The 26,433-nt window shown below is 39.7% G+C and overlaps 2 protein-coding genes across 2 annotated transcripts in view; one reads left to right on the forward strand and one right to left on the reverse strand.

The window, feature by feature from the left end:
• Window positions 1–1,777: 1,777 nt before the first annotated feature.
• Window positions 1,778–22,724, forward strand: LOC126251676 (rutC family protein UK114-like). The gene is made up of 5 exons (XM_049952255.1): window positions 1,778–1,936; window positions 14,856–15,016; window positions 16,954–17,022; window positions 19,102–19,157; window positions 22,591–22,724. The coding sequence occupies exons 1-5, from the start codon at window positions 1,872–1,874 to the stop codon at window positions 22,648–22,650; spliced, it is 411 nt and encodes a 136-aa protein (XP_049808212.1). The 5' UTR covers window positions 1,778–1,871; the 3' UTR covers window positions 22,651–22,724.
• Window positions 22,506–26,433, reverse strand: part of LOC126251675 (uncharacterized protein PF3D7_1120000-like) — a 293,336-nt gene continuing 289,408 nt past the window's right edge. Inside the window, exon 3 of the mRNA XM_049952254.1 lies at window positions 22,506–23,808. Within this exon, the coding sequence (XP_049808211.1) occupies window positions 23,069–23,808 (740 nt within the window). The 3' untranslated portion in view covers window positions 22,506–23,068. The remainder of the gene's footprint in view (window positions 23,809–26,433) is intronic.

Raw genomic sequence — 26,433 nt, forward strand, 5'->3', positions numbered from 1 at the left:
GTTTTGAACATTTCTTGAATGTCGACGATGTCCATTTTCTAAAGTGTAATACATACATAGAAGATTTATCTCTGCACCACCCGGACACTCATTTTCTGTGGTCCTCCTGATGCACATAGTGAGGCACTAGCACTACTTTTCCTTTCATAAATGTTAACCCAACACTTTGAAATGAGCCTTATGAAGATCTCGCACTCAAGGGGTATCTTGTCTGGCAGCCGCATTTCCTAGGGCTAATTTTAAACTACGGACCGTTACAACGAGATATACTACACTACTGGCCATTAAAATCCCTACACCAAGGAGATATCGTGCTACAGACGCGAAATTTAACCGACAGGAAGAAGATGCTGTGATATGCAAATGATTAGCTTTTCAAAGCATTCACACAAGGTTGGCGCCGGTGGCGACACCTACAACGTGCTGACATGAGGAAATTGTTCAAATTGCTGTGAGCACTATGGGACTCAACAGCTGAGGTCATCAGTCCCCTAGAACTTATAACTACTTAAACCTAACTAATCTACGGACATCACACACATCCATGCCCGAGGCAGGATTCGAACCTGCGACCGTAGCGGTCGCGCGGTTCCAGACTGAAGCGCGTAGAACCGCTCGGCCACACGGGCCGGCGACATGAGGAAAGTTTCCAACCGATTTCTCATACACAAACAGCAGTTGACCGGCTTTGCCTGGTGAAACGTTGTTGTGATGTCTCGTGTAAGGAGGAGAAATGCGTACCATCACGTTTCCGACTTTGATAAAGGTAGGATTGTAGCCTATCGCGATTGCGGTTTATCGTATAGCGACGTTGCTGCTCGCGTTGGTCGAGAACCAATGACTGTTAGCAGAATATGGAATCAGGTCACAATACGCCAGTCACTACTCTTGATGAACTGTGGTATCGTGTTGAAGCTGCATGGGCAGCTGTACCTGTACACGCTATCCAAGCTCTGTTTGACTCAATGCCCATGCGTATCAACGCCGTTATTACGGCCAGAGGTGGTTGTTCTGGGTACTGATTTCTCAGGATCTATGAACCCAAATTGCGTGAAAATGTAATCACATGTGAGTTCTAGTATAAAATATTTGCCCAATGAATACCCGTTTATCATCCGCATTTCTTCTTGGTGTAGCAATTTTAATGGCCAGTAGTATACTTCAAGTGATTTGACGCCATTATTGTAATCGGATAGTAATGGGTCTTACCTCAGTACCAAGAGCAGGGGAGGTGGGTGATGGTACGGGGTTGGAGGGTGGAAAGGAGGCAGGGGACAGGAGAGCAACTCATATTAAATTCAGGCTGAAGGAATGAGGAAACAGTTTTGAGACTTCTCGCCAAATGGTCCTGAGTACACTTATTACTAGTCACTGTCTATTACATGTTGTGTTTTCTGTCGAGCTGATACAGAGCTGATATTACTGTCTCCGTGGCGTGGCAGGATGTGAGTACGGTCTGCACAGTCATTTTTTTTTTTTTTTCATGTTCGAGTATTAACGTTGAGGGTCAGTTGTACAAGCGTCGATCTTTGCAGCTTTTCCGTTATCTCGCCATTGTTTCCTGGCAGTAGAGTACACGCTGCTTCAAAACGTGCTGAGAAGCTGTATGGCGGCGTGAATAAGCGAGTCTGACTTTTTCTCGTACGGAGAATGACAAGCACGCCTGCGAGTAGCTGTGTCATCGCGACCGTTTGTTGATCATCCTGCCTGGCGATAAGCGCCGATGAGACGCCGGAGGAGAACTGCACGATAACCGCCTTCTAGGTGACCTCGATCATAGCCGGGAGGGTCAAGGAAGTATTTATACAGTCGGGCTAGCAGCGGCAATGTCAGTGCCGTCCGCCTGCTCGTAGTACGTACTAACCGCCGGAATGTCCAAAACCGTCAAGAAAATCATCAGCACCGACAAGGCTGCAGCGCCCATTTCGGCCTACAGGTGAGGATTGTTTACTCAGAACTTACTGAGGCAGTATGCCTCAAAAACAAGCGGCGTTACGGGAGTGTTCCACCGCGACAATGGTTCAAATGGCTCTGAGCACTATGGGACTTAACATCTATGGTCATCAGTCCCCTAGAACTTAGAACTACTTAAACCTAACTAACCTAAGGACATCACACAACACCCAGCCATCACGAGGCAGAGAAAATCCCTGACCCCGCCGGGAATCGAACCCGGGAACCCGGGCGTGGGAAGCGAGAACGCTACCGCACGACCACGAGATGCGGGCGATGTATTTCTGTCGCTTAACAATTTCAGTTTTCTCTGCAATATTTCGAAGATTGGTGAGGTGTTGGTATCGGTAGTCTTAGACGTTTTCGCTGTCTGTATTGGAGTTGGACCATTACTGTTCAAATTAGACTAAGTAGGCTAATTCGTCTGTCGTGAACGCCTCAGTAATGCTTCATGTAGTACAGGGTTAGGGAGATTTAAAAAAAAATGGTTAAAATGGCTCTGAGCACTATGGGACTTAACAGCTGAGGTCGTCAGTCCCCTAGACTTAGAACTACTTAAACCTAACTAACCTAAGGACATCACACACATCCGTGCCCGAGGCAGGATTCGAACCTGCGACCGTAGCAGCAGCGCGGTTCCGGACTGAATCGCTTAGAACCGTTCGGCCACAGCGGCCGGCTAGGGAGATTTTCTAAACGTCTTAGTGTACGCGTTTACGTCTCTGTTAGTGGAGGACTGATATCACCTCGAACTCCCGATTTCGGGACTTGAAGTAGAAGAGCACGAGAATGATCTCAAGTGCCCTCTGCCGCGCGGGATTAGCCGAGCGGTCTGGGGGCTGCAGTCAAAGACTGTGCGGCCGGTCCCGGCGGAGGCTCGAATCCTCCCTCGGGCATGGGTGTGTGTGTTTGCCCTTAGGATAATTTAGGTTAAGTAGTGTGTAAGCTTAGGGACTGATGACCTTAGCAGTTAAGTCCCTTAAGATTTCACACACACAGTCAAGTGCCCTCTGTGTGCTGTCCGTTTAGTTTGTGGTAGCAGGTGTAGTTCTGTTATTTACATGTATTAAACTTTTTAATGTTTTTAACACAATATATAAAAGACAATTAACATTTATAACATGTAATATAATTGCTGTGTGTCCTTCACTTGACGATGTTTTCGAGTTACCGAGCCTGTCTGTTTATATTGAATGGTGTCTGAGTTTTGAGCACCTACGTTTACATCGACATCCTTACTTGGCAAACCACTGTGAAGTATATGACCGAGGGTGCATCTCATAAAGGTGCGTTTACACCTGTGTGCCTTGCGCCTAGTCGTCGTGCAGCTGTGCTTGCCCCACACGCAAGTAGAGACATGCGTGTAGGTTGCATGCCTCTTCCTCAACGCGTGCGTGCGAGTGATTCCATTCACACCTCTATTCACACGGGGCGCCTCTGCTTCCGCGTGGGGCAAACTACAGCCGCACTGGCGACTAGCACTGCTGTAAACGCACATTAACAGGTATAAGTGTTTCTCCCCTTTCGATTCACATACGGGGGCGGAAAGAATAATAGCTTGTCTACCTCTAATTAGTCTGATCTTCTCTTTCGGTCCCTATGGGAACGATACGGAGGAGGTTTTTTTGTTTTTTGTTTTTTTTTTTTTTTTCGTCTTCCGTAGGTCCGCGTGGCCTCCCCGTTGGAGGTTCGAATCCTCCATCGGGGATGGGTGTGTATATTGTCCTTAGCGTAAGTTAGTTTAAGTTAGATTAAGTAGTGTGTAAGCCTAGGGACCGATGATCTCAGCAATTTGGTCCCATAGGATCTTACCACAAATTTCCAAAATTTCCTGTGGGCCAAAAAATCCTGTGACCACTAGCGCTGCCATCCTTTGTATATGTTCAGTGTCTCCCATTAGTCCTATTGGTACGGATCCTACACACCTGAGCAGTAGTCTAGGATGAGTAGCACGCGTTTTTTGTAACCAGTCTTCTGTATTTCCCTACTATGTTACCAATGAACCAAATTCTGCCAACTGCTTTACATACAGCTGACACTGTGTGATGGTACGATTTCATTTCCTCACACACTTACATTCATGTATAGTATGAGTGAACCGATTTCGACTGTAATTCGTTGTAATCATAGGGTATTACCTATTTTCGTGTGTGCACGAGAAGTGCTGGTCTGGCTACCTGATTGGTTTCAAGGTTGATGTGCTTAAGGACGTCCTTAAGTTTTCAGATGATAGGCCTCACGAGGACTTTTGCGTGATATTGTTAGTAGAATGTCCGCGTATGTTCATACAGTGCTGTTGGATGTGTACGGTGCCCTGCAGGTTGTCCGTACGGAGTATTGTTACCAATGTGCCTTCACTTTAGTTTATATCCGAGAGTGATTCCCGGCGCACGCTACTCGCTTCATTTCTTTTTCCTTCCGTCACCTGTCCCAGCGTTCCGTTTAAAGCAGATTTCCTCGGTCTTTCCGATAATGGCGAATCTGGTGGCTGGTGATACTTTAACAATACTTGATTGAATACTGCTCGTTAGTCTGGGATCCGCACCAGATGGGACTGATAGAGGAATTACGGAAGATCCAAAGAAGAGCAGCACGTTTGGTTACAGGTTCATTTAGTAAGGGCTAAAGCCTCACGGAGATGCGCAATCAACTTCAGTGGCAGACGTTGCAACAGATGCGCTCTACATTATGGTATGGCCTACTGTTAAAATTCCGATAGGGTACTTCCCTTGTGGAGGCAACCGAGATATTGCTTCCACCTACGTATATTCCACGAAAATAAAATTAGAGACATTCGAGCTCACATGGAGGTTTACCACCAGTCGTTCTTCCCATGAACTATACGTGGCGTAGGGGAAGTGGCATAGTTACGAATACATAGAAAGAATGATCCTTTATTGTATGATTATATGATATCGGAACAAACACTGGTAGCAGTTACTTCTGTAAAATATCTGGGAGTATGCGTACGGAACGATTTGAAGTGGAATGATCATATAAAATTAATTGTGTGCCAGGTTGTGATTCATTGGGAGAATCCTTAGAAAATGTAGCCCATCAACAAAGGTGGTGGCTTACGAAACACTCGTTCGACCTATACTTGAGTATTGCTCATCAGTGTGGGATCCGTACCAGGTCGGGTTGACGGAGGAGATAGAGACGATCCAAAGAAGAGCGGCGCGTTTCGTCACGGGGTTATTTGGTAATCGTGATAGCGTTACGGAGATGTTTAGCAAACTCAAGCGGCAGACTCTGCAAGGGAGGCGCTCTGCATCGCGGTGTAGCTTGCTGTCCAGGTTTCGAGAGGGTGCGTTTCTGGATGAGGTATCGAATATATTGCTTCCCCCTACTTATACCTCTCGAGGAGATCACGAATGTAAAATTAGAGAGATTCGAGCGCGCACGGAGGCTTTCCGGCATTCGTTCTTCCCGCGAACCATACACGACTGGAACAGGAAAGGGAGTTAATGACAGTGGCACGTAAAGTGCCCTCCGCCACACACCGCTGGGTGGCTTGCGGAGTATAAATGTAGATGTAGATGTTACACGAAATACCTTCCTCCACATATCATTATGTGGCTTGCGGAGTATAGATGTAGATCTGGATGTACTGTAAATTTGTTCAAATATAATAGTAGATTTAATGCAGTTTCAAGTTCACTCATTGCTATTCTTTTTATTCAGGTTAGTCATTGTTTCAAATATAACGACATATTTTTAAAACAGTACATTCCATCCAAAATTTATTCTTAAAAATATGTCAGTGCGTATCTAGCATTATTTAACTGCAAACTGAGTGCGCTTAATACAGATTAACATTGACTTACTACTGTTTACGAGTTGGGCGAGCTAACGAAACTTAATGAGAGACCGCACGTTGTGGCCGCACTGTTAGAGGCGCCGTGTCACGGACTGCGCGGCCCCTCCCGCCGGAGGTTCGAGTCCTCCCTCGATCATGGGTGTGTGTGTGTGTGTTAGCATAAGTTAGTTTAAGTACAGTGTAAGTCTAGGGACAGATGATCTCAGCAGTCTGGTCCCTTAGGAATTATCACAAATTTGAACATTTTGAATATTACTGTGATGCTTTAGGGGAAAAAAAGGCAAATGGTCCGAATTGTTTCAGTCCATAATATTAAGATATCCCTTAACAATTTCTGCAACCTCGAAAATTAATCTATAAGTCAGCACAAAATAAAATTAAAATTAATTTTATTGTCGTTTTGCTACAGCACGTAAACAAAGTTAAGGATGGTTCTTAACATTTCTGCCATCACACTGTCAAGTAAATTCACGTAAACTACGGTAAGGGACATAACGTTGTTTACCCATACTTGCTTAAATAATTATTCACGTTTACCCAATTAGCAACAATTTTTGGATCGCATTTGTGTTCAGAACATATTAAAGTTCTGTATCTGAGCCGTGGTTATCCACACCATCCTCAGAATTGTGCAAATCGTCTCTGGAAAACATTTTCCTGGCACGAACACTGCACACGTTAGTACTATGGCGACAAAATTTTTGGCACTTACCACTGTTTAGATTAACACACCCTGACAGAATTGCCATTATTGAGAATCTGAAATTAAGAGACAGAGCTGCCGTTTCTCGAGTTGTGCAACTATCAGGTAATATGAATAAAGTACTTCACGTACCATGTTTACAAGCAATAAGTCTGTTTCTCATCGACTCTGCTCTACCATCGTTTACAAATGGTTCAAATGGCTCTGAGCACTATGGGACTTAACATCTGAGGTCATCAGTACCCTAGAACTCAGAACTACTTAAACATAACTAACCTAAGGACATCACACACATCCATGCCCGAGGCAGGATTCGAACCTGCGACCGTAGCAGTCGCGCGGTTCCAGACTGAAGCGCCTAGAACCGCTCGGTCACACCGGCCGGCCACCATAGTTTACCGCCAAGTGTTCAAATCACTGGACACGAAGTACTCCCATCACGAGCGCGAGGTCGCTGACGACATTGCCTGAAATAGGTAGCCGGCTTCGATCCCCCTACAGACGAGCGATTTCAGCCATTGTTGCGAACGCCACTGTGCTGTGAGGCGCTGCTATGCAAAGTGGTCAGCCGTGATGTCTGCTAAGATTGACAAAAAGATGGGAACTTATTTTTGGAACACTTTTCTTCAAAACTGCAGCCTATCTTAAGGAATATCGCGCCTTACATTTTTTATTGATGTCAAGTATGTTGTAAACGTATTTCCAGTCTGTATTTCGTAAATACATCTTAAAATTCCTGTTTCACTGAATACGACAGACGTGCTTAACAACTAGTATTTACACTATGTGATCAAAAATATCCGGACACCTGGCTGAAAATGACTTAAAAGTTCGAGGCGCCCTCCATCGGTAATGCTGGAATTCAATGTGGCGTTGGATCATCCTTAGCCATGATGGCAGCTTCCACTCTCGCAGGCATACATTCAATCAGCTGCTGAAAGGTTTCTTGGGGAATGTCAGCCCATTCTTCACGGAGTGCTGCACTGAGGAGAGGTATCGATGTTGGTCGGTGAGGCCTGGCACGAAGTCAGCGTTCCGAAACATTCCAAAGGTGTTCTATAGGATTCGGGTCAGGACTCTGTGCAGGCCAGTCCATTACAGGGAAGTTACTGTCGTGTAACCATTCCGCCAAGGCCGTGCATAATGAAAAGGTGCTCGATCGTGTTGAAAGATGCAACCGCCATCCCCGCATTGCTCTTCAACAATGGCAAGCAAGAAGGTTCTTAAAACATCAATGTAGGCCTGTGCTGTGATAGTGCCACGAAAAACAACAAGGGGTGCAAGCCCCCTCCATTAAAAACACGACCACACCGTAGCACCATCACCTCCGAATTTTACTGTTGGCACTACACACGCTGGCAGATGACGTTCACTGGGCATTCACCATATTTACACCCTGCGATCGGCTCGTCACATTGTGTGCCGTGATTCGTCACTCCACACAGCGTTTTTCCACTTACACTCCTTACACCAAGCGAGGCGTCTGCTGGCATTTACCGGCGTGATGTGTGGCTTATGAGCAGCCGCTCAACCATGAAATCCAAGTTTTCTTACCTCACGCCTATCTGTCATGAAATTCCTGTGTGATGGCCTGTATAGATGTCTGCCTATTACACATTACGACACTCTTCAACTGCCGACGGTCTCTGTCAGTCAACAGACGAGTTCGTACGCTTTTGTGCTGGACGCGTCCCTTCTTCACCTTTCCACTTCACTATCACATCAGAAACAGTGGACCTAGGAATGTTTAGGAGTGTGAAAATCTCGCGTACAGACATTTGACACAAGTAACCCCCAGTCACCTGACCACTTTCGAAGTCCGTGAGTTCCACAGAGAGCCCCATTCTGCTCTCTCACGATGTCTAATGACTACTGAGGTCACTGATATGGAGTACCTGGCAGTAGGTGGCAGCACAATGCACCTAATATGCAAAACGTATGTTTTTTTGGGTGTCCGGATACTTTTGATCACATAGTGTATATAAAGGCTTTCAGTTCCGATGTAGCCTGTCTAATGAAATACTGGAAAAAATCACATACCGTTGGCGGAGATGGTGATTAACTTATTGCAAGGAATTATTTTTTAATTTTTAACTCAATCACTTTTTTATGGTAACATCATAACCGGTTTCGGCTTTCAAAGACCATCTTCAGCTGCTGAAATAGAGAAGAGAAATGCTTAAATTAAGACATAAAACAACTTTAATTATTTTCAGTGTATCTACTTCTGAGCTTAATAAAATGCTATTAACATGGTTGGTTGGACTGTGGGGGTTGAATGGACCAGACTACAAAGGCCATCAGTCCCCGCTATTAACATGCATATGGTTCATACATATGGTGGCATTTGATGAATAAATATTCATGCGTCATCAGCTAAACATGAAATCAGAAATCAGGGAATTACCCTGATGGGAAAAAATCACACCACCACAAAATAATTAATGTAGGGTAATGAAATTTCGGGAATACATTTGTTTAGGTAATATATTTAGATGATTAGCATTGAAAGTTCACAGGTTAATGTAAGCACGAGATAAGCTACTGCAAATGTGAAATGCTGGTATGTTAATAACTGGTGTAGCTGCCAGAATATTGATTGTAATTATGTCATATAGCTGCAGGATATTAGTTTGTGGAATGGAGTTCCAAGCATGTTACACATGGCTGGTCAATACCAGGACGGTTAATGCCAGTTGAGGATGACGCTGGAGTGGCCGGCCGCGGTGGCCGTGCGGTTCTGGCACTGCAGTCCGGAACCGCGGGGCTGCTACGGTCGCAGGTTCGAATCCTGCCTCGGGCATGGGTGTGTGTGATGTCCTTAGGTTAGTTAGGTTTAAGTAGTTCTAAGTTCTAGGGGACTAATGACCTCAGCAGTTGAGTCCCATAGTGCTCAGAGCCATTTTTGATGACGCTGGAGTCTTCATCTGATGATGTCCCGTATGTGCTCTGTTGGAGACTGATCTGGTGATTGAGTAGACCAAGGCATATATATATATATATATATATATATATATATATATATATATATATATATATATATATATATATATATATATATATACAAAGGTGATGTGACTTACCAAATGAAAGTGCTGGCAGGTCGACAGACACACAAACAAACACAAACATACACACAAAATTCAAGCTTTCGCAACAAACTGTTGCCTCATCAGGAAAGAGGGAAGGAGAGGGAAAGACGAAAGGATGTGGGTTTTAAGGGAGAGGGTAAGGAGTCATTCCAATCCCGGGAGCGGAAAGACTTACCTTAGGGGAAAAAAGGACGGGTATACACTCGCACACACACACCCACACACACAGTGAAGATTCAAATCAATTAGTCTATACCATTATTTGAAAAGTTCACTTAACTTAGATTGTTTGATATTGATAATATATAATACTGCCATTTTTCCTCAAGTGCTTCTTCAGTTGCGCTGTATCAAAAGGATAAGAAAAAATTTCATCTTTTGCAACTGAAATTTTGTTTGGGTGTACCAATCAAATTTCACTTATCTGCATAACACAAAGAAAATTATTTAACTATACAGATTTTGGTAGGAGATCTGTAGTTATTCCTGGCAGTTCATTTAAGTTATCTAACTATTTACACATACATGCTTCTGTTTTTTGTATGCTTACATTCATTTTATAGCCTTCTCGTGTAGTACATGTTCTTCTGTATGTACTAGGTCCCATTTATACATTCACAGCATATAATTTATCCTGTTGCAGCTGCACATGGTCTTTCTTATGTGCTATAGGGTTGACAGGAATCATGGGAGCTGCAGAGAATGAGAGGAAAATGGATTGTTGGAGTCAGTATGGAGGAAGGGTGGGTATTTTGGGCACTTTGTGTGTGTGTGTGTGTGTGTGTGTGTGTCTAAAACAAATACAAAATGTTCCATCATAACATACCAAAACCGAATGACAAAAAAGCATTAGTGACATCTTCAAAATATGCTTTTTGTTCCATCAACACAAAAAGTGCAAGGCAAAAGAAATTAAAAATTGTGTCAGAGGAGAAAGATAAGTACAGCAGTTCAGAATGTGTGAATTTTCGCATAACAGCTGCAACCCTACATGCATTGGGATGACCGCAACAAATGTTAATATCAGGCACAAAGAATATATAAGATCACTGAAGAGTGGGTTTACCCACTCCACATATGCAGAACATAAAAGAAAAGAAAATTACCATCTTGCTGGGATATAAACAGAGATTGCAGTCTTATGCCATAACAACAAAAGAAAGGCAATGCTCACCCTACCAGTCAGCCCTACAGCCTGTGAGCAGGAAAATGTGCAGTGTGCAACAGGATAGGTTGGGTCTAGTGAAATGTTTGAATGGGACTTATCAATCAAACACCCATACTATGTGCATCTAGTACATACAGAAGACCACATGAATACATAAAAGAACATCAAATGAATGTCAGTGTAAAAGAAACAGAATCCTATATTTGTAAATAAACTGCTCAGCAAAACTTAAGGATGAGACAGATTAAGTAACGTAACAACACAACAGAAATGAATGAAAGTATTGGAGTATATTGTCAGAGGTATCCAAATCATGCACAGAAAGCTGGATGTCACATGGCGTAAGAACAGCATGACTGTAGCATCACAAGACAATTGAAGGAATAGGAAAGGACAGTTATATCAATAAGAAAGCAGTTATGGTTTTCTGTGGTGTTGCTGTTGTTCATTACCACATGTCCCAGAGACAACATCTGCTTATTTTCATACAGGGAAGAATTATTGTGGAACTGGAAGAGGGACAAAGTATGACAAGTGAAGCCCTGGAGTTTGGTATTGCTCACACCATTGTTTCACATGCATGGGGTGTTTTTTGAAGCACAGGCACTGTTGCCCAAAGGGGAGGAGTTGGTTGACCGTGGTCAACTACAACAGCAGATGACCACGACATTGTGCAACAGGCAAGAAAGTACCCATGTCAAACAGTGGTTGCAATTGAACCACACACGTATAACAAGACTACAAAGCAAACAATCTTATTCTTTATATTGGTTCAGGAACTGCACAGGAGTGATCTCTTTGTCCAACAACCAGTATGTTGTGTTCTGTAGACACCTGCACATCAGCAGAACAGATTGGGATGGTGCCAAGAGCATAGGGAATGGACCCGTGAGGAGTGGGTTCACCTGCTTTTCTCTGATGGGAGCATACTCTGAGTAGTGATTCTGGCTGTACCCTCATATGGCTATAACATGTAATGCACCCAGGAAAATTGCCAAACGTGACCATTTTGGTGGTCCAGGTGTTGTGGTGTGTACAGGCATAATGTTGCATGAGCACATTGATCTTCAAATACTTGAACAATACACTCACTGGTCAATGTTATTGTGACACTGTACTACTTTGCCATGTGCGTTTTTTCTAGGGGTGCATTAGCTCTAACCTCGCTTTTATGAATGTAAAATCCACATCCAGCAGTATTGTCTGGGTGTTTCACTTTTTTTGTCAGGCAATGTATAATACCATGAAGCACAATTATTCTACTAGAAGTATACACAAGTAAATTTTGTTTGGTTGTTGCATTCCTTTTGTTATTTTGCATTTTTGTGTTAGCAATGATCTTGAACAACTTAATGGTATCAACTCTTACCAGTTTCTAATCACATCAGTTCATTAAATTACAAATCATATAGTAAAACTTTATGCTGTTCAATAATGAAACTTAAATGCTGCCATATATGCATTTGACTCAAAAGCTGTTCTAAGATGCTGTTTTGTGGTTTAATTATCACAGTACTTCCCCTGTTAAGTCCAGCAAGACAGTGGTCTTTAGGTCCAAAATACGGCCATATGGAGGAAGTTATTGGGTGCATTGTTATGAGAATATGGGCAATGTGTGTAGAGGAGGGAGGGGTTGGAAACAAAATTTGATAGCCCAGACAGGACCATATTTACAATCTCTAGACTCCTGGGCAGATATTGTGGTGCTAATTGTTTCCTCTTATCTGTGCCGTGTTCACCATCACACCCACAAGCAAGACAAAAGTAGATGCTTGTGTTCCTCATTTTGTGCTCTGTAAAAGAACACAAGTGTTAAAGATGAACTGTAATATTTAATTTCTCACTATGTACATACCTCTCACTCAATGCTTTTATTACAGGATGCAAGGTTATCTTTACTCACTCTATTGTGAGAAGACAAACACATGGGTAACACAAGGGATTAAAAAATCAGAACCACCTTTAGAAACCTAAGCAAACATGCTAAAATAAATACAACAATCAAACCATACTGTAGGATATACAGAAAGGTCTATAGGAAAATTTTACAGGCAGCAAAAAGCTAAGCAATGATTCATACATTAATAAGGGAAGCAATAAATAAAGGTTTTAAACAATAGCATCGAAAAATGTAAAACCAAGACCTATAATTTCAAAATAAAAATTGAGGGTAAAGTGATGCTTACATTCATTTTATAGCATTATGTGAACATAGCACCGAACCTAATTAAAAGTCTGTGCATTTCAAACAACAAAAACATAAAAGTACCAACTTGTGAGAAGACAATGTTTCTGTACCCAGTAACTGAATGTGAAGTTACAAATGCTATTAATAAACTAAAAAATAAAATGTCTTGTGGTACTGGCGGAATTCCAGACAAGGTAATCAAACATAGTTCTACTAGTGTAGATACTCACCTAACTGACATTATTAATACTTCTTTCAGGACAGGGGTGTTCCCATCAAAACTAGAACTCTCCATAATAAAGCCACTTCACAAAAAGGATAGTACAGCTGACATGAATAATTATAGGCCACTGTCACTATTGTCAGGTAAAGTAATTGAAAGAGTAATATATGAAAGGCTAGCTGACTTCCCAAATAAAAATAAAATACTGACTAATGCTCAGAATGGGTTTGGAAGGATAGATCCAAAGAAACATCAGTCTTCCAATTCATGAAAATAGTTCTATGCCTTGGATAATAACGAATTAAGCTACGGGATATTCTTAGATTTATCTAAAGCATTTGATCTAATCAGCCATGACTTATTGCTTATGAAACTAGAATTTTATGAGATCCAGGGACTTGCCTTCAAATGGTTCAAGTCTTATCTCTCTGACAGACAACAGAAAGTACAAATATGTCATGAAGGCAAAGAGTATCTTTCAGATTTCAAAAAAAATAGCTATGGAGTGCCCCAGGGTTCTGTGTTAAGCCCTCTGTTGTTCTTGGTGTACATAAATGATTTGCCAGACCATCTGACAGTTGCAGAAAATGTGATGTTCACTGATGACACTAGTATTTTAATAAAAGGATACCCTGAGGGTAATCTACAGCAGAGTGTCTCTAGAACAATAACTGAGACAGGAAAATGGTTTAGCAATAATGCTTTGATAATAAATAAGGATAAAATGGTATTGATGAATTTCGGTAATAATAAAAGGAAAGCTAGAAGATGAGTAAAAGCTGAGTTAGAGAACTATGTAATTCACCAGCTCCATACAAAAATTCCTAGGTATATGGGTGGATGAGCACTTGAGACGGGAAAAGCATCTAGAAGTTTTGAGTAAAAAATTAAGTAAATGCTGCTATGTGCTAAGAATGCTTCGGGACTGTTGCAACACTGAATCATTGCTGTGTGCCTATTATGCTTACATGAACAGTTTGCTTAGATGTGGTGTGGTCTTCTGGGGAAATACAGGTATAGCAAAACAAGCTTTCAAACTTCAAAAAAGGGGTATCATGCAGAAAAATATTTAAAGAATTTAAAATAATGACTCTTCCTAGCTTATACTTCTATGAATGTGTATGCTTTCTGAAAACTCACCAGGAATTTTCAACATTAAATAATCAGGTTCATAACCATGAAACAAGGAAGGAACAGTGATGATTTTCACAGGGACACCCACAAAGGAGCACTCTACCAAATAAGTGTAAACTATCAGCCCAAAATACTTCTTAGTGCATTGCCTTCTACAGTAAAGAAAATTAAAGACTTTCATAAGTTCATGGTATATCTTAAACAATTTTTACTAACAGATAGTTTTTATAACATTGAAGAATATCTGAATATGAAAAGGTAATATTATTTGTATACAATGATTTAACATATTGGTATTTGTTGTCCAAGTTTTTGAAACAAATTAAATATAAGAAACTATTTTGTAATTGACTATATCCATACAATGTATATTGTTAATGGATGAATAAAGAGAATGAATTTGACTGAATTGAATTGAACTGAATTGTTCATATACCATCCATAATATTTAATTGCCAATATCTGAGTCAAATTTCAATATTTATCATTTAAAGTGAATATGTGAGAGAAATTGTGATTGTATGTGATTATGAATTATTTATGTAAATACATGTGTTTATGATAAATGTTACAGCCAAGCAATTTGTGTGAACAATATGGTGTATGTAGCTGGTACTGTGGGATTTGATAAAAACACCAATAAGGCTGCAGAAGGTGGAGTGGTGGGTCAAGCAAGAAAGTGTTTTGAAAATCTTAGAGGCATTCTTGAAGCAGCTGGTTCATCACTCAACAATGGTGAGTAATATTATATGCCTGTTAATATTGTCTTCATTGGCTGTAAATGTTTCCCAAACCCTGATTTTTTCAGTTACATGGAACTAATGTCCTCTACCATACTCCCACCTCACTGTTCTACGGAGCTCTTCAGTTAAAATAATGGCATCTTGCATAACCATAAGAAATATTTATTCAGAAAATTTGCATTTTGTTTATTCAGTGTTCATATGACTGGCAAATCTAAATTTTTAATTGAGTAAAACCTTTTATGCTAGGTAATGACCAATAAATTTATGGCATACAGTAATAAACAGTATTAACTTGAAATGTTCCTCCCTCTTATCCTCAGAGTTTCTGTGTCATTGTGCAAAGATTTACCCACAGCTACAATCAGAATCTGCACACTCTTTATGGTGTGGAGCACCTAAAACAAATTACACAACACATTGTTCTGCAGATTTACTTGGAAAAATTTATAGGCAGACTCTGATTCAGCCTCTGCACTTCTTCTCTAAAAAATCAAACCAACAAACAGTTCCCAACCTCATTTTAGCTCATGAGCTACACCTATAAACATGGTTTCTTGCCACTTCTGCTCATAATCTCTTCAATAAATAAGACTGAAAAACAGTTCATAGTCAAAAAGGAGAAATACACAGCAACACCAGACCTAAAGTTTCAATGGGAACAAATTGGATTTGTTGTCTTCAACAGAGTCTTGCCAAGTCTGCTTCATACATTAAACTCCATCTCCAGTTAGCTGATACGTTCAGCATGGTCTGCTATGTGACCTCTTCCTACTTAGCTTGTACATCCTCACTAAACTGCAATACTCACTCAGAAAATTGGCAGCTTAAGAAAAATTCTATACCTACAAAAAGGGACACACTTGTGAACTCTTTCAAAGCTTTCTGCAAGAGCAAAACATCTTTCTTAAATGTTACTCAGTGAACTGGTACACTCCACTTCAGTCCACATCACCTCAGCCCTTTGGGCCCATGACTCATTTGCAAAGCTAAAGCAGAAATTCTGAACTTCATTTTGAAATGTTACTGACAAATAAGAACTCAGGAGTAACTGCACCAGTTTAATTCTTATACCACTACAGAGATAAGTGATATAGGTATTAGTGGAACTGAGATGCAGCTAAAATCCTCAAAAATGAACAAGGCGACAGAGTCTGATGGAATCTGCAGCTGAGTTAGCCCCTCTTTTAACCATAATATACTATAGGACTGTCAAACAAAAAAAACTATATCAACAACGGAAATTTCTGGATGGAATAAGATGTAAAATAAGGGAAAGGGAACCACTCACCTATACAACAGCAGCATGACGTGTGGTGCTTAGAAACAACCGAAAACAGTATTCACACCAGCTTTCAATCTCTTGTTCTCTTTCTGTAGCAAAAGCGTGCTTGCCTCCCCCCCCCCCCCCCCCCACACACACACACAAAACCATGTGCACACACAAATACACCCTCTCGCGCAGCCCCAATGAGACAGATCCAAGACAGAGTCAGGACTGAATCACTCTTGCTGAGAGGACAGGAGTGGGTGTTTGGAAGTCTGCGTCATTGTGGGTGTGTGCGTGAATGTTTGTACTTTTGCTACAGAAAGAGCAAGAGCTTGAAAGCTGTTTCCTGTTGCACCACACATCAGTCCACTATTAGGGAGTGGTTACCTTTCCCTTATGTAAAAAACCATGCCCAGTAGTTGGAATAAATAATTCATAACTCCTGCCCACATATGAAATGAGTAGCAGAAATGATTCACAAAATAACCATCCAGTGTCACTGATGTTATACATTTAGTAGTACAAATATTGTTATAGATTGTGTTACAAGAATAAGTAGGAAATGTTCCTTTTCCATATCATCAATAATAAAAAATTTTAATGTTACCTTCACCATTTTTACATCAGCTTTTAACTTAAATTTGCCTCATCTTTTTCAGTTGTGAAAATCACAATTCTACTTCATGACATAAGTGATTTCCAAGCAGTGAATGAAGTTTACAAAGAATGTAAGTAGTGTTCTCATAAATAATTTCCATAAAATTTCCCAAATTTTAAAAATAAAGAATGTTCAAAATTGGGGGTTAGTGTGTTCATTAGAAATAAACTGAAACCATGTATTAGGTGAGGTTCATAATAATTTTTTTCTTTTGCAAACACTGCTCTACAGTCACTTCAGAACTTTTGTCTGTCATTCCTTATTAAAAGCAGTAGGGGCAACAATCTGTGACATGTACTTAGCCACTTGACATTACTGAGTGCCACTGTAAAAAGACAGGTGTTTGAGTCTTTATTTAGTACTCATGTTTCAATTGCCAGAAGTTTTATACAATTTGCATACTGATGCAGTATTATAATATTAAGTATAATTCAAAGAGAAGTGGCACTATCCTTCATAAAATAAGTTTTTGTATATATCTGAAATATATATGTGTGATTCAAATATATGCATCTGCACCTGACACATTATTTTCATTCAACTTGCACTTTTACAATTTGCTGTTTGGATGAAATTAGTGTTATGAGTAAGATGTTTAGTTATAGTTTGTAACTGGATACAAAGGAAGTGTAAGTATGCTAAAATTATGTTAATGGCAGGGTATAGTCAAATTAGTTAGCCAGTGACTTCTAATATCCCATCCGTGCAAAACATCAAATATGAGTATAATGTGGAACCATGTAATAGGTGGCAGACAACAATGAAAATGAAATGAAGACACTAGAAGGAATTCAGTGCCATCACATGACTTATAGTTTGCACACAGTCTGTTGGAAGATTGTAATAACTTCTCTTTGGTCAATTTCGAAATGTGTCATGTCACAAGAACTAAATTTTATAGCACGTGTGGTGCTTAGAAATAACAGAAAACAGTATTCACACCAGCTTTCAATCTCTTGTTCTTTCTATAGCAAAAGTGCGCGCACACACACACACACACACACACACACACACACACACACACACAAAAAAACCACGTGCACACACAAATACACCCTCTCGCGCAGCCTCAATGAGACAGACCTGAGACAGAGTCAAGACTGAATCACTCTTGCTGAGAGGACAGGAGTGTGTCTTGCAGACACATGTGACTATAGGTAAACCAGCTCTCAAGACTTAGCTGATGAAGTTGCTCAGCCAAGAACTGGAGACAAACTAAGGTCTTGTTCCTATTGCCTGTCAATAAATCTGAGGGAAGTCTGCTTTACAACAAGAATTAATTTCATTCAATGACTGAGAGCAAGGCCAACATGATATACTCCAGTAATCCATTTGGAACAGTTGTTACTTCACTTGGGATTCCCCATTATGTCCCATTCAAAAGTCATCATATGATGTATGAATATTTTAACATACTAATTTCATGGTACCAAAAAATATGTCTCATGAGTGAAGCTGACAGAAAATATAATGTTGAATTGATATAGTATCTGGTTACAGTACAGTACAGTAGTACAGTAGCCTTATCAGAGAGTAATTTTAGAGGCGTATTCAACATTATAATCTGTTACAGGGGTTCATTTTTATATTGAGGATGTTATCTGTTGTTTTAATACAATAGTTTCTTTTATGATTGAATCTCAGAAGTTGCATTTGGGAGCATTCCTCAGACTTCCCTCAGACTCACTGACAGGCAATAAGAGCGCAAGACCTTCACAATGAGATTATTGTACATCACAGCAGTATAGTGTGTTCCTGCTTTGTTAAAAAACAATCACACCAAAAAGTTCAATGTTCTTGGAAGACAGTCTTTTCAGGATGAATTAAAGGCATCTACCCACTAATGTGCAGCAACTGTTCTAAACCTGATGTCCATGACAACATATTATGGCACAATTTCTATAGAATATCGAAACTCATCATGTACACAGGAATGTATTTTAGCTTCATGTTACTATTAACTTTGTAACTATTTTGACAGTTAAGTATGTAGATGATATGTTTTAGTATTTTAGTAAAAAAACAGCTGCTATCATTCAAAGCACATTTTGAGCAGTGAAATCTGTCTCAGAAATTTAGTTATGTGTAGAGCAACAATAAACATTACTTTAATGCTTTAACTAATTCATTATCTTTGTGAATATTCCAGTTTTTAAAGAGCCATATCCTGCCCGTATATCGTTTCAAGCTGGAAAGTTACCATTGGTATGTATCTCTTACACACACATTCTGTTTTGTATGTCATAAAGCGCTGGCACGTCGATAGACACACAAACAAACACAAATATACACACAAAATTCTAGCTTTCGCAACCAATGGTTGCTTCATCAGGAAAGAGGGAAGGAGAGGGAAAGACGAAAGGATGTGGGTTTTAAGGGAGAGGGTAAGGAGTCATTCCAATCCCGGGAGCGGAAAGACTTACCTTAGGGGGAAAAAAGGACAGGTATACACTCGCACACACACACATATCCATCCACACATATACAGACACAAGCTGTGCTGGCAGGTTGATAGACACACAAACATACACAAAAAATTCTAGCTTTCACAACCAACGGTTGCTTCGTCAGAAAGAGGGAAGGAGAGGGAAAGACGAAAGGATGTGGGTTTTAAGGGATAGGGTAAGGAGTCATTCCAATCCCGGGAGCGGAAAGACTTACCTTAGGGGGAAAAAAGGACGGGTATACACTCGCACACACACACGTATCCATCCGCACATACACAGACACAAGCAGACAAATGTCTGTATGCAAAGTCAAAACAACCTCCGGTGACATTAAAAGTAAGTGTGGTTGCATTAAGAGTGCAGTGGGAATTCCACTGCTAAATGCAGAGGAAAGAGTGGATAGGTGGAAAGAATACATTGAAAGCCTCCATGAGGGGTAAGATTTGTATGATGTGATAGAAGAGGATACAGGAGTCGATTTAGAAGAGCTAGGGGATCCAGAATTAGAATCAGAATTTAAAAGAGCTTTGGAGGACTTAAGATCAAATAAGACAGAAGGGATAGATAACATTCCATCAGAATACTGTATGCTGAATCTGTCCTTCTGACAATCATTTGTTTTTTGATTTCTTCACATTTTTCATGCAGGCATTTCATCTTAGCTTCCCTTCATTTGCTATTTATTTCATCCCTCAGCGACTTGTATTTCTGTATTCCTGAGTTTCCCAGAACATTTTTGTACTTCCTGCTTTCATTGATCAAATGAAGTATTTCTTCTGTTATCCATGGTTTCTTCGCAGTTACCTTCTTTGTACCTATGTTTTTCTTTCCAACTTCTGTGATGGCCCTTTTTAGAGACGTCTGGTCCTCTTCAACTGTACTGCTTACTGAGCTATTCCTTATTGCTGTATCTGTAGCCTTAGAGGACTTCAATCGTATCTCGTCACTCCTTAGTACTTCGGTATCCCACTTCTTTGCGTATTGATTCTTCTTGACTAATGTCTCAAACTTCAGCCTACTCTTCATCACTACTATTTTGTGATCTGGGTCTACATCTGCTCTTGGGTATGCCTTACAATCCAGTATCTGATTTCAGAATCTCTGCCTGACCACGATGTAATCTAATTGAAATCTTCCTGTATCACCTGGCCTTTTTCAAGTATACCTCCTCCTCTTGTGATCCTTGAACAGAGTATTCACTATAACTAGCTGAAATTTGTTACAGAACTCAATTAGTCTTTCTCCTCTCTCATTCCCTGTCCCAAGCCCATATTCTACTGTAACCTTTTCTTCTACCCCTTCTCCTACAACTGCATTCCACTACCTGATGACTATTAGATTTTCATCCCCCTTTACATACTGCATTACCCTTTCAATGTCCTCATACACTTCGTCTCTTCATTTTCAGCTTGCGACGTCAGCATACATACCTTAACTAAAGTTGTCAGCGATGGTTTGCTGTCTGATAAGAACAACCCTGTCACTGAACTGTTCACACTAACAAACTCTCTGCCTTACCTTCCTATTCATAATGAATCCTACTCCCATTATACGATTTGCTGCTGCTGTTGATATTACCCTATCCTCATCTGACCAGAAATCCTTGTCTTCTTTCCACTTCACTTTGCTGGCCTCTACTATATCTAGATTGAGCCTCTGCATTTCCCTTTTCAGATTTTTCTGGTTTCCCTACCACATTCAAGCTTCTGATATTCCATGCTCCAACTCGTAGAACATTATCCTTTTGTTGATTATTCATCTGTTGGGTTTCTCATTCTGTTATCATACACATTTTTTCTTATGTCTATATGAGCATAATTAGTTCTGATATCGCTCCATGTTAATATAATACAGAAAAATAAGTAATCAACTGGTTATCAAACATATGGAGGATATTGGAACCATATGAAGGCTGAAAATACCTTCTGCTATCAACTGGTAGCAGGTTTGCACAGACTCACTCTTTCTCTCTAAGGTTTCTTCATCTGGAGAAAGAGAGATGAATGGTTGTGGGGGAAATGAGATTTATTGCAATACTGTGCAGAATGCCACCTGCTAAATCATAGTCTAATAGTCACATGGCAGTGTGAGTTAGACATTTGCAATGAAATGCAAGTGAGTCAAGATTTCTAGCTAAGTTGCATCAACCACAGTTTTGTTGGCAGCTTCTTGTGAATGCCCATTTCATTCTGTCCTACTGATTTTTCTGCCTGGTCCATCAGTAGTAAAGTAATAAATGTTATAAGTGGTATTGTTCTGTAAATTAGAAACTAAAGTGCTGTTTTCTCACTGCAACTGTCTTAATGAAGTGTGTGCATTTAGTACATATCAAACTTTTTCATGATAAGACACCATTATGCTGTTACAAATCTATAAGCTAACAGTCACGCATATAATTTAACTTTTGTTGATGTTGCGAAATTAGAACAAACACTTCATTGTCAACAGAGGTTACATCTTGACTGTAAATTATTACTAGTAAAACAGTACATGAATAGATGTGTGTAAATGAAAGATTTTTACACTTTTTATTTTGGCAACACTGTTTGCTTAAAAAAATCTGCAGTACTTCAGTACCTTCTCTTTCATCAAAACTCACTACATTTATAATTACTAATTAAGACCTTCAAATAATTACTTATTAAATGCTGCATCAGAACTACATGTAAGTAATATAATCTTGGAAACAATATTAACACTGTGTCAAGGAAAAGCGCATTCTATGATAGGTGTGTGTGCTAAAATGGTAAGCCTAGTCTGGGATTAAAAATGAATTATGTAGTTCGAACACTGCAGAGAGATTGATTCATATTGAAGTTACAGTTATAGGTGTAAAGTACAAGTTATATCACTGAATTATAAAATTACTTAGGCAACATTACTTTTGTTTGAGACTAACTTACTAAAAAAATGAATGATCATGCAGTTTTAATTGCAACTACTAATGAATATTTTCAGTGACGATCTCCTAAAATGTATTTGATAATTCAATTATTTTTTATTCAAGAAAGTATTCAAAATATTATGTATGATCAGTGTTATGAATGATGACTTATATCTTGGTAGAATAAATACATTTTATAAAAAATCACTGTGTATACAGGACTAGTCATTAGTAGCAAATATTTTGTGTGTATGCCAATTTTTGTACACAAGTTAACTATTAATGCCATTTTTCTGCACTGTTCCAGGGTTTAAAACTGGAGATTGATGCAATTGCAGTGATAGGAGAAGTCCAGACCATTCAGTGATTAAGTTAATGTTAATAATTTTTGTACAATAAATGAAATAAAGATTTATTTTAATTTTCTTTGTATATAAAAACAATCTTATCAAATTATTTCTCATAGGTTAGTATATTCTGTGTGTTTGTGTGTGCATGTGCTCCTACACTGCAGCAGGAGTGTGGAATAATGGAGAAAGTTGAGGGTGCTGTTGGATTAAATATTTCTAAACTTAAAGCAACAGTCAACACCATTTTTACACATAAACTGTAATATAACTTCTTTTACTGTGTCCTGCACAACCATATTTTGCATCTTGTATGTCGATTTGGTTTTTTACAAGAATATTTTCAAAATAGCACATTAATTTTACAAAATATCATTTATTTTCTGTTCTGTATTCATTAAACCATTCAACACACATAAACCAAAAATTCTGTCACAATTATGCACTTGGATTAGTCTTCTCATCACTTTCATTAGTTACTGGACTACCATTTCCAGATTTTTCAGTATCTTCAGTAACATTCTTGTCCAAATCAGGAGTGGCATGTTTACTTTGGCTTTCCTTTGCATCTTCTGTTTCATGCTTCTCATCAATTTCATTTTCAGCTGTGGATGCTGCTGACATGACCATATTTTCATGCATGGATCCCTCTTCTTTCAGCATCTTTTCAGTTGCCTCCATTTCTTCAATAGCTCTCAATTCTTCATCAACCATATCAATATCAGCTTTATCTATTGACATATGTAGGTTTTCAGCAGCAGTCCCAATTTCTGTCGTTATCTCTTCAACTTCAGAACTGGCTCTGTTGACTGAATGTTCCAATTCAGTGTTAACCTTTTCACTTATGTTCTGAAATTCTGCACCTGCCTTCTCTGTTACATTTCCCACCTCTTCACTGGTTTTCTCTACAGTGTCATGCACTTTGTCAGTAACCTGTTCACTGACATTCTCCAGTTCATTTCCAACCTTTGTAGTAACATTCTTAAGAGCATCATCTCCTACTTTTGTCAGGTCTTGCCCATCTTCTTTCTTGATTGGTATAAAATTTTCAACTTTCTCCTTCACCTGTTCTGTGACTGCTTTTACTTTCTCTTCTACTTGCTCTTTTACCTCTACTGCCTTAGTTTCAACAGTTTCAGCAACAGCTTCAGCTTTGTGTTTTGCTGCCTCACCGACATCTGAAATGAATAATACAGTGGTATTAGTACACCAGCATATTTCATATCCAAAGAATTTGATCTAGCAAAGAAAATCTCTCTCTCTCTCTCTCTCTCTCTCTCTCTCTCTCTCTCTCTCATAGAAACAGATGTATGTATGTGTTCCACATGTCCTAGACCACTGACCCAATTTCACCCACAATTGGTACACACATCCTCGACTGTCAGGCAACAATTGCTGTTAGGGTAAGGACCACCTACCCACCATAGTTCAGGAGATATGATGTCATAAATAATGAGATGCCTGCATTATGGATGACATTTCAATTTTTTACTTCTTCGCTATTATCTCTATTGTCAACTCATTTTGCAGACAGTATCTACATACACAGCTGAATGTGCCTGCTCAAATATATTACTGTACAACACATAGATAAAGAGATACTCCTTACTCCGACAGATCTCCCATTTTACTTCAAGAGACTGCAGTTTCCATTGAGACTTGCACTTGCTATTACAATTAACAAGTCACAAGGGTTGTCTGGTTAATACTGTCGGGTGGATTTGACATTTCATGTTTTTATCATGGACAGCTTTATGTTGCTTGCTCAATGGTGGGGTCAACCAAGAATTTATACCTCATAGCCCCTGGATATATAACTAGAAATGTTGTTTATAATCAAGTTCTTAGTTGAATAAACATTACAAAGAATTTTTATTTTGCATACTATGTTTCTTAATTTGAAAACTGCACTTCAACATTTGTTCATTATGCATACTTCTTTAGATGAATGTTTCATAATTTCACAGCTATTTTCATGAATATATGGAAATGAATTTTTTGATATTAAACTACAAAAACAGTTGATTTTTTTGTTTTCATTTCTAATAGAAAAGTTGAAGATGTGGTTTATAAATCCTCTCCAATCTTCTGGTGCTGCTATTATTATCAACTGAGAGGAAGCCATTTAGTAAACAGTACTAATACGGTACAGTACAGTAATCACTTTGAGGCTGATTTGCAAAAATATTATGGATATGTCCAACTTGCCCCAATTTGTGTACTGGTCTGCACTGCACTGTCTGTCTCCTAAAGCCATGCAGCTGCACTGCTATATTTCTGGTTATTCCTTGTGTGTGGCTATCCCTTTTAACAAATACTGTTACTTCAAATATCATACTAGACTAATTTGGGTTCAAACTAACAAATGCACTCTTAAAATTACACTTTAAAATTTTTTTTGTTTACGATAAGAAATAAAGCAATGTTCTCTGTTTGCATTGTGAAACACATGAAGAGGTGTATTTGGTCAGACTGACAAAATTGTATGTATCCACTGAAACACAAGAGAATATGTGCCTGACAACTGCTGCAAAAAGGAACTGTGATAAAATGTCATTGCCTAGATTAATTACAGTAAGTAAAAGCATATGTGAAAAAAGAACTTGACAAATTGAGCAAAAGAGTCAGAATGAGAGAGCTAAAAACTGCCTGCAGCTTCACCAAGAGACAAAACACAGCTGGGGATGAAAAATCAATGAATAGCAGGATGACAGATCATAACAAAAAGAAACAAGAATGATACAAAACAAAATGAATATGTCAACAGACATAAAGCTGAGACAGAAAGCCAATGTTGCTGAGATAACTCAAGAAAAACATAATCAAAAACAATCACAGAAAAATCTCCTGGGTAATACACACACCAAAAAAAGTTTTCCATCTCCTCGGTTCTGGAACCTGTACAGAAAACTGGAATAAAGATCAACATAAACATCATTTCCGCCCTTTTTATTGCTCATGAAAACCACACATTGCATCTTGTACCACCATACAGCAAGACCTTCAGAGGTGGTGGTCCAGATTTCTGTACGCACCGGTACCTCTAATACTCAGTAGCACATCCTCTTGCATTTATGCATGTCTGTATTCATTGTAGCATACTATCCACAAGTTCATCAAGGCACTGTTGGTCCAGATTATTCCACTCCTCAACAGTGATTTGGCACAGATCCCTCAGAGTGGTTGATGGGTCACGTAGTCCATAAACAGCACTTTTCAATCTATCCCAGGCATGTTCAATAGGGTTCATGTCTGGAGAACATGCTGGCCACTCTAGTCAAGCGATGTCGTTATCCTGAAGGAAGTCATTCACAAGACATGCACGATCGGTGCACCAGTTGTCGTACATGAAGACGAATGCCTCACCAATATGCTGCCGATATGGTTGTACTATCAATCAGAGGATGGCATTCAAATATCATACAGCTGCTACGGCACCTCCCACAACCACCAACAGCATATGTCAGCCCCGCATAATGCCACCCCAAAACATCAGGGAACCTCCACCTTGCTGCACACGCTGGACAATGTGTGTAAGGCGTTCGGTCTGACTGAGTTGCCTCCAAACTTGTCTCCAACGATTGTCTGGTAGAAGGCATATGCGACACTCATCAGTGAAGAGAACATGGTGCCAATCCTGAGTGGTTCATTTGGCATGTTGTTGGGCTCATCTCTACTGCACTGAATGGTGTTGTGGTTGCAAAGATGGATCTCACCATGAACGTCGGTAGTGGAGCTGCACATCATGCAGCCTATTGCACACAGTTTGAGCCATAACATGAAAAGCATTATTCAATATGGTG

Source organism: Schistocerca nitens, chromosome 4, assembly GCF_023898315.1.
Source record: "Schistocerca nitens isolate TAMUIC-IGC-003100 chromosome 4, iqSchNite1.1, whole genome shotgun sequence".
Lineage (NCBI taxonomy): Eukaryota > Metazoa > Arthropoda > Insecta > Orthoptera > Acrididae > Schistocerca > Schistocerca nitens.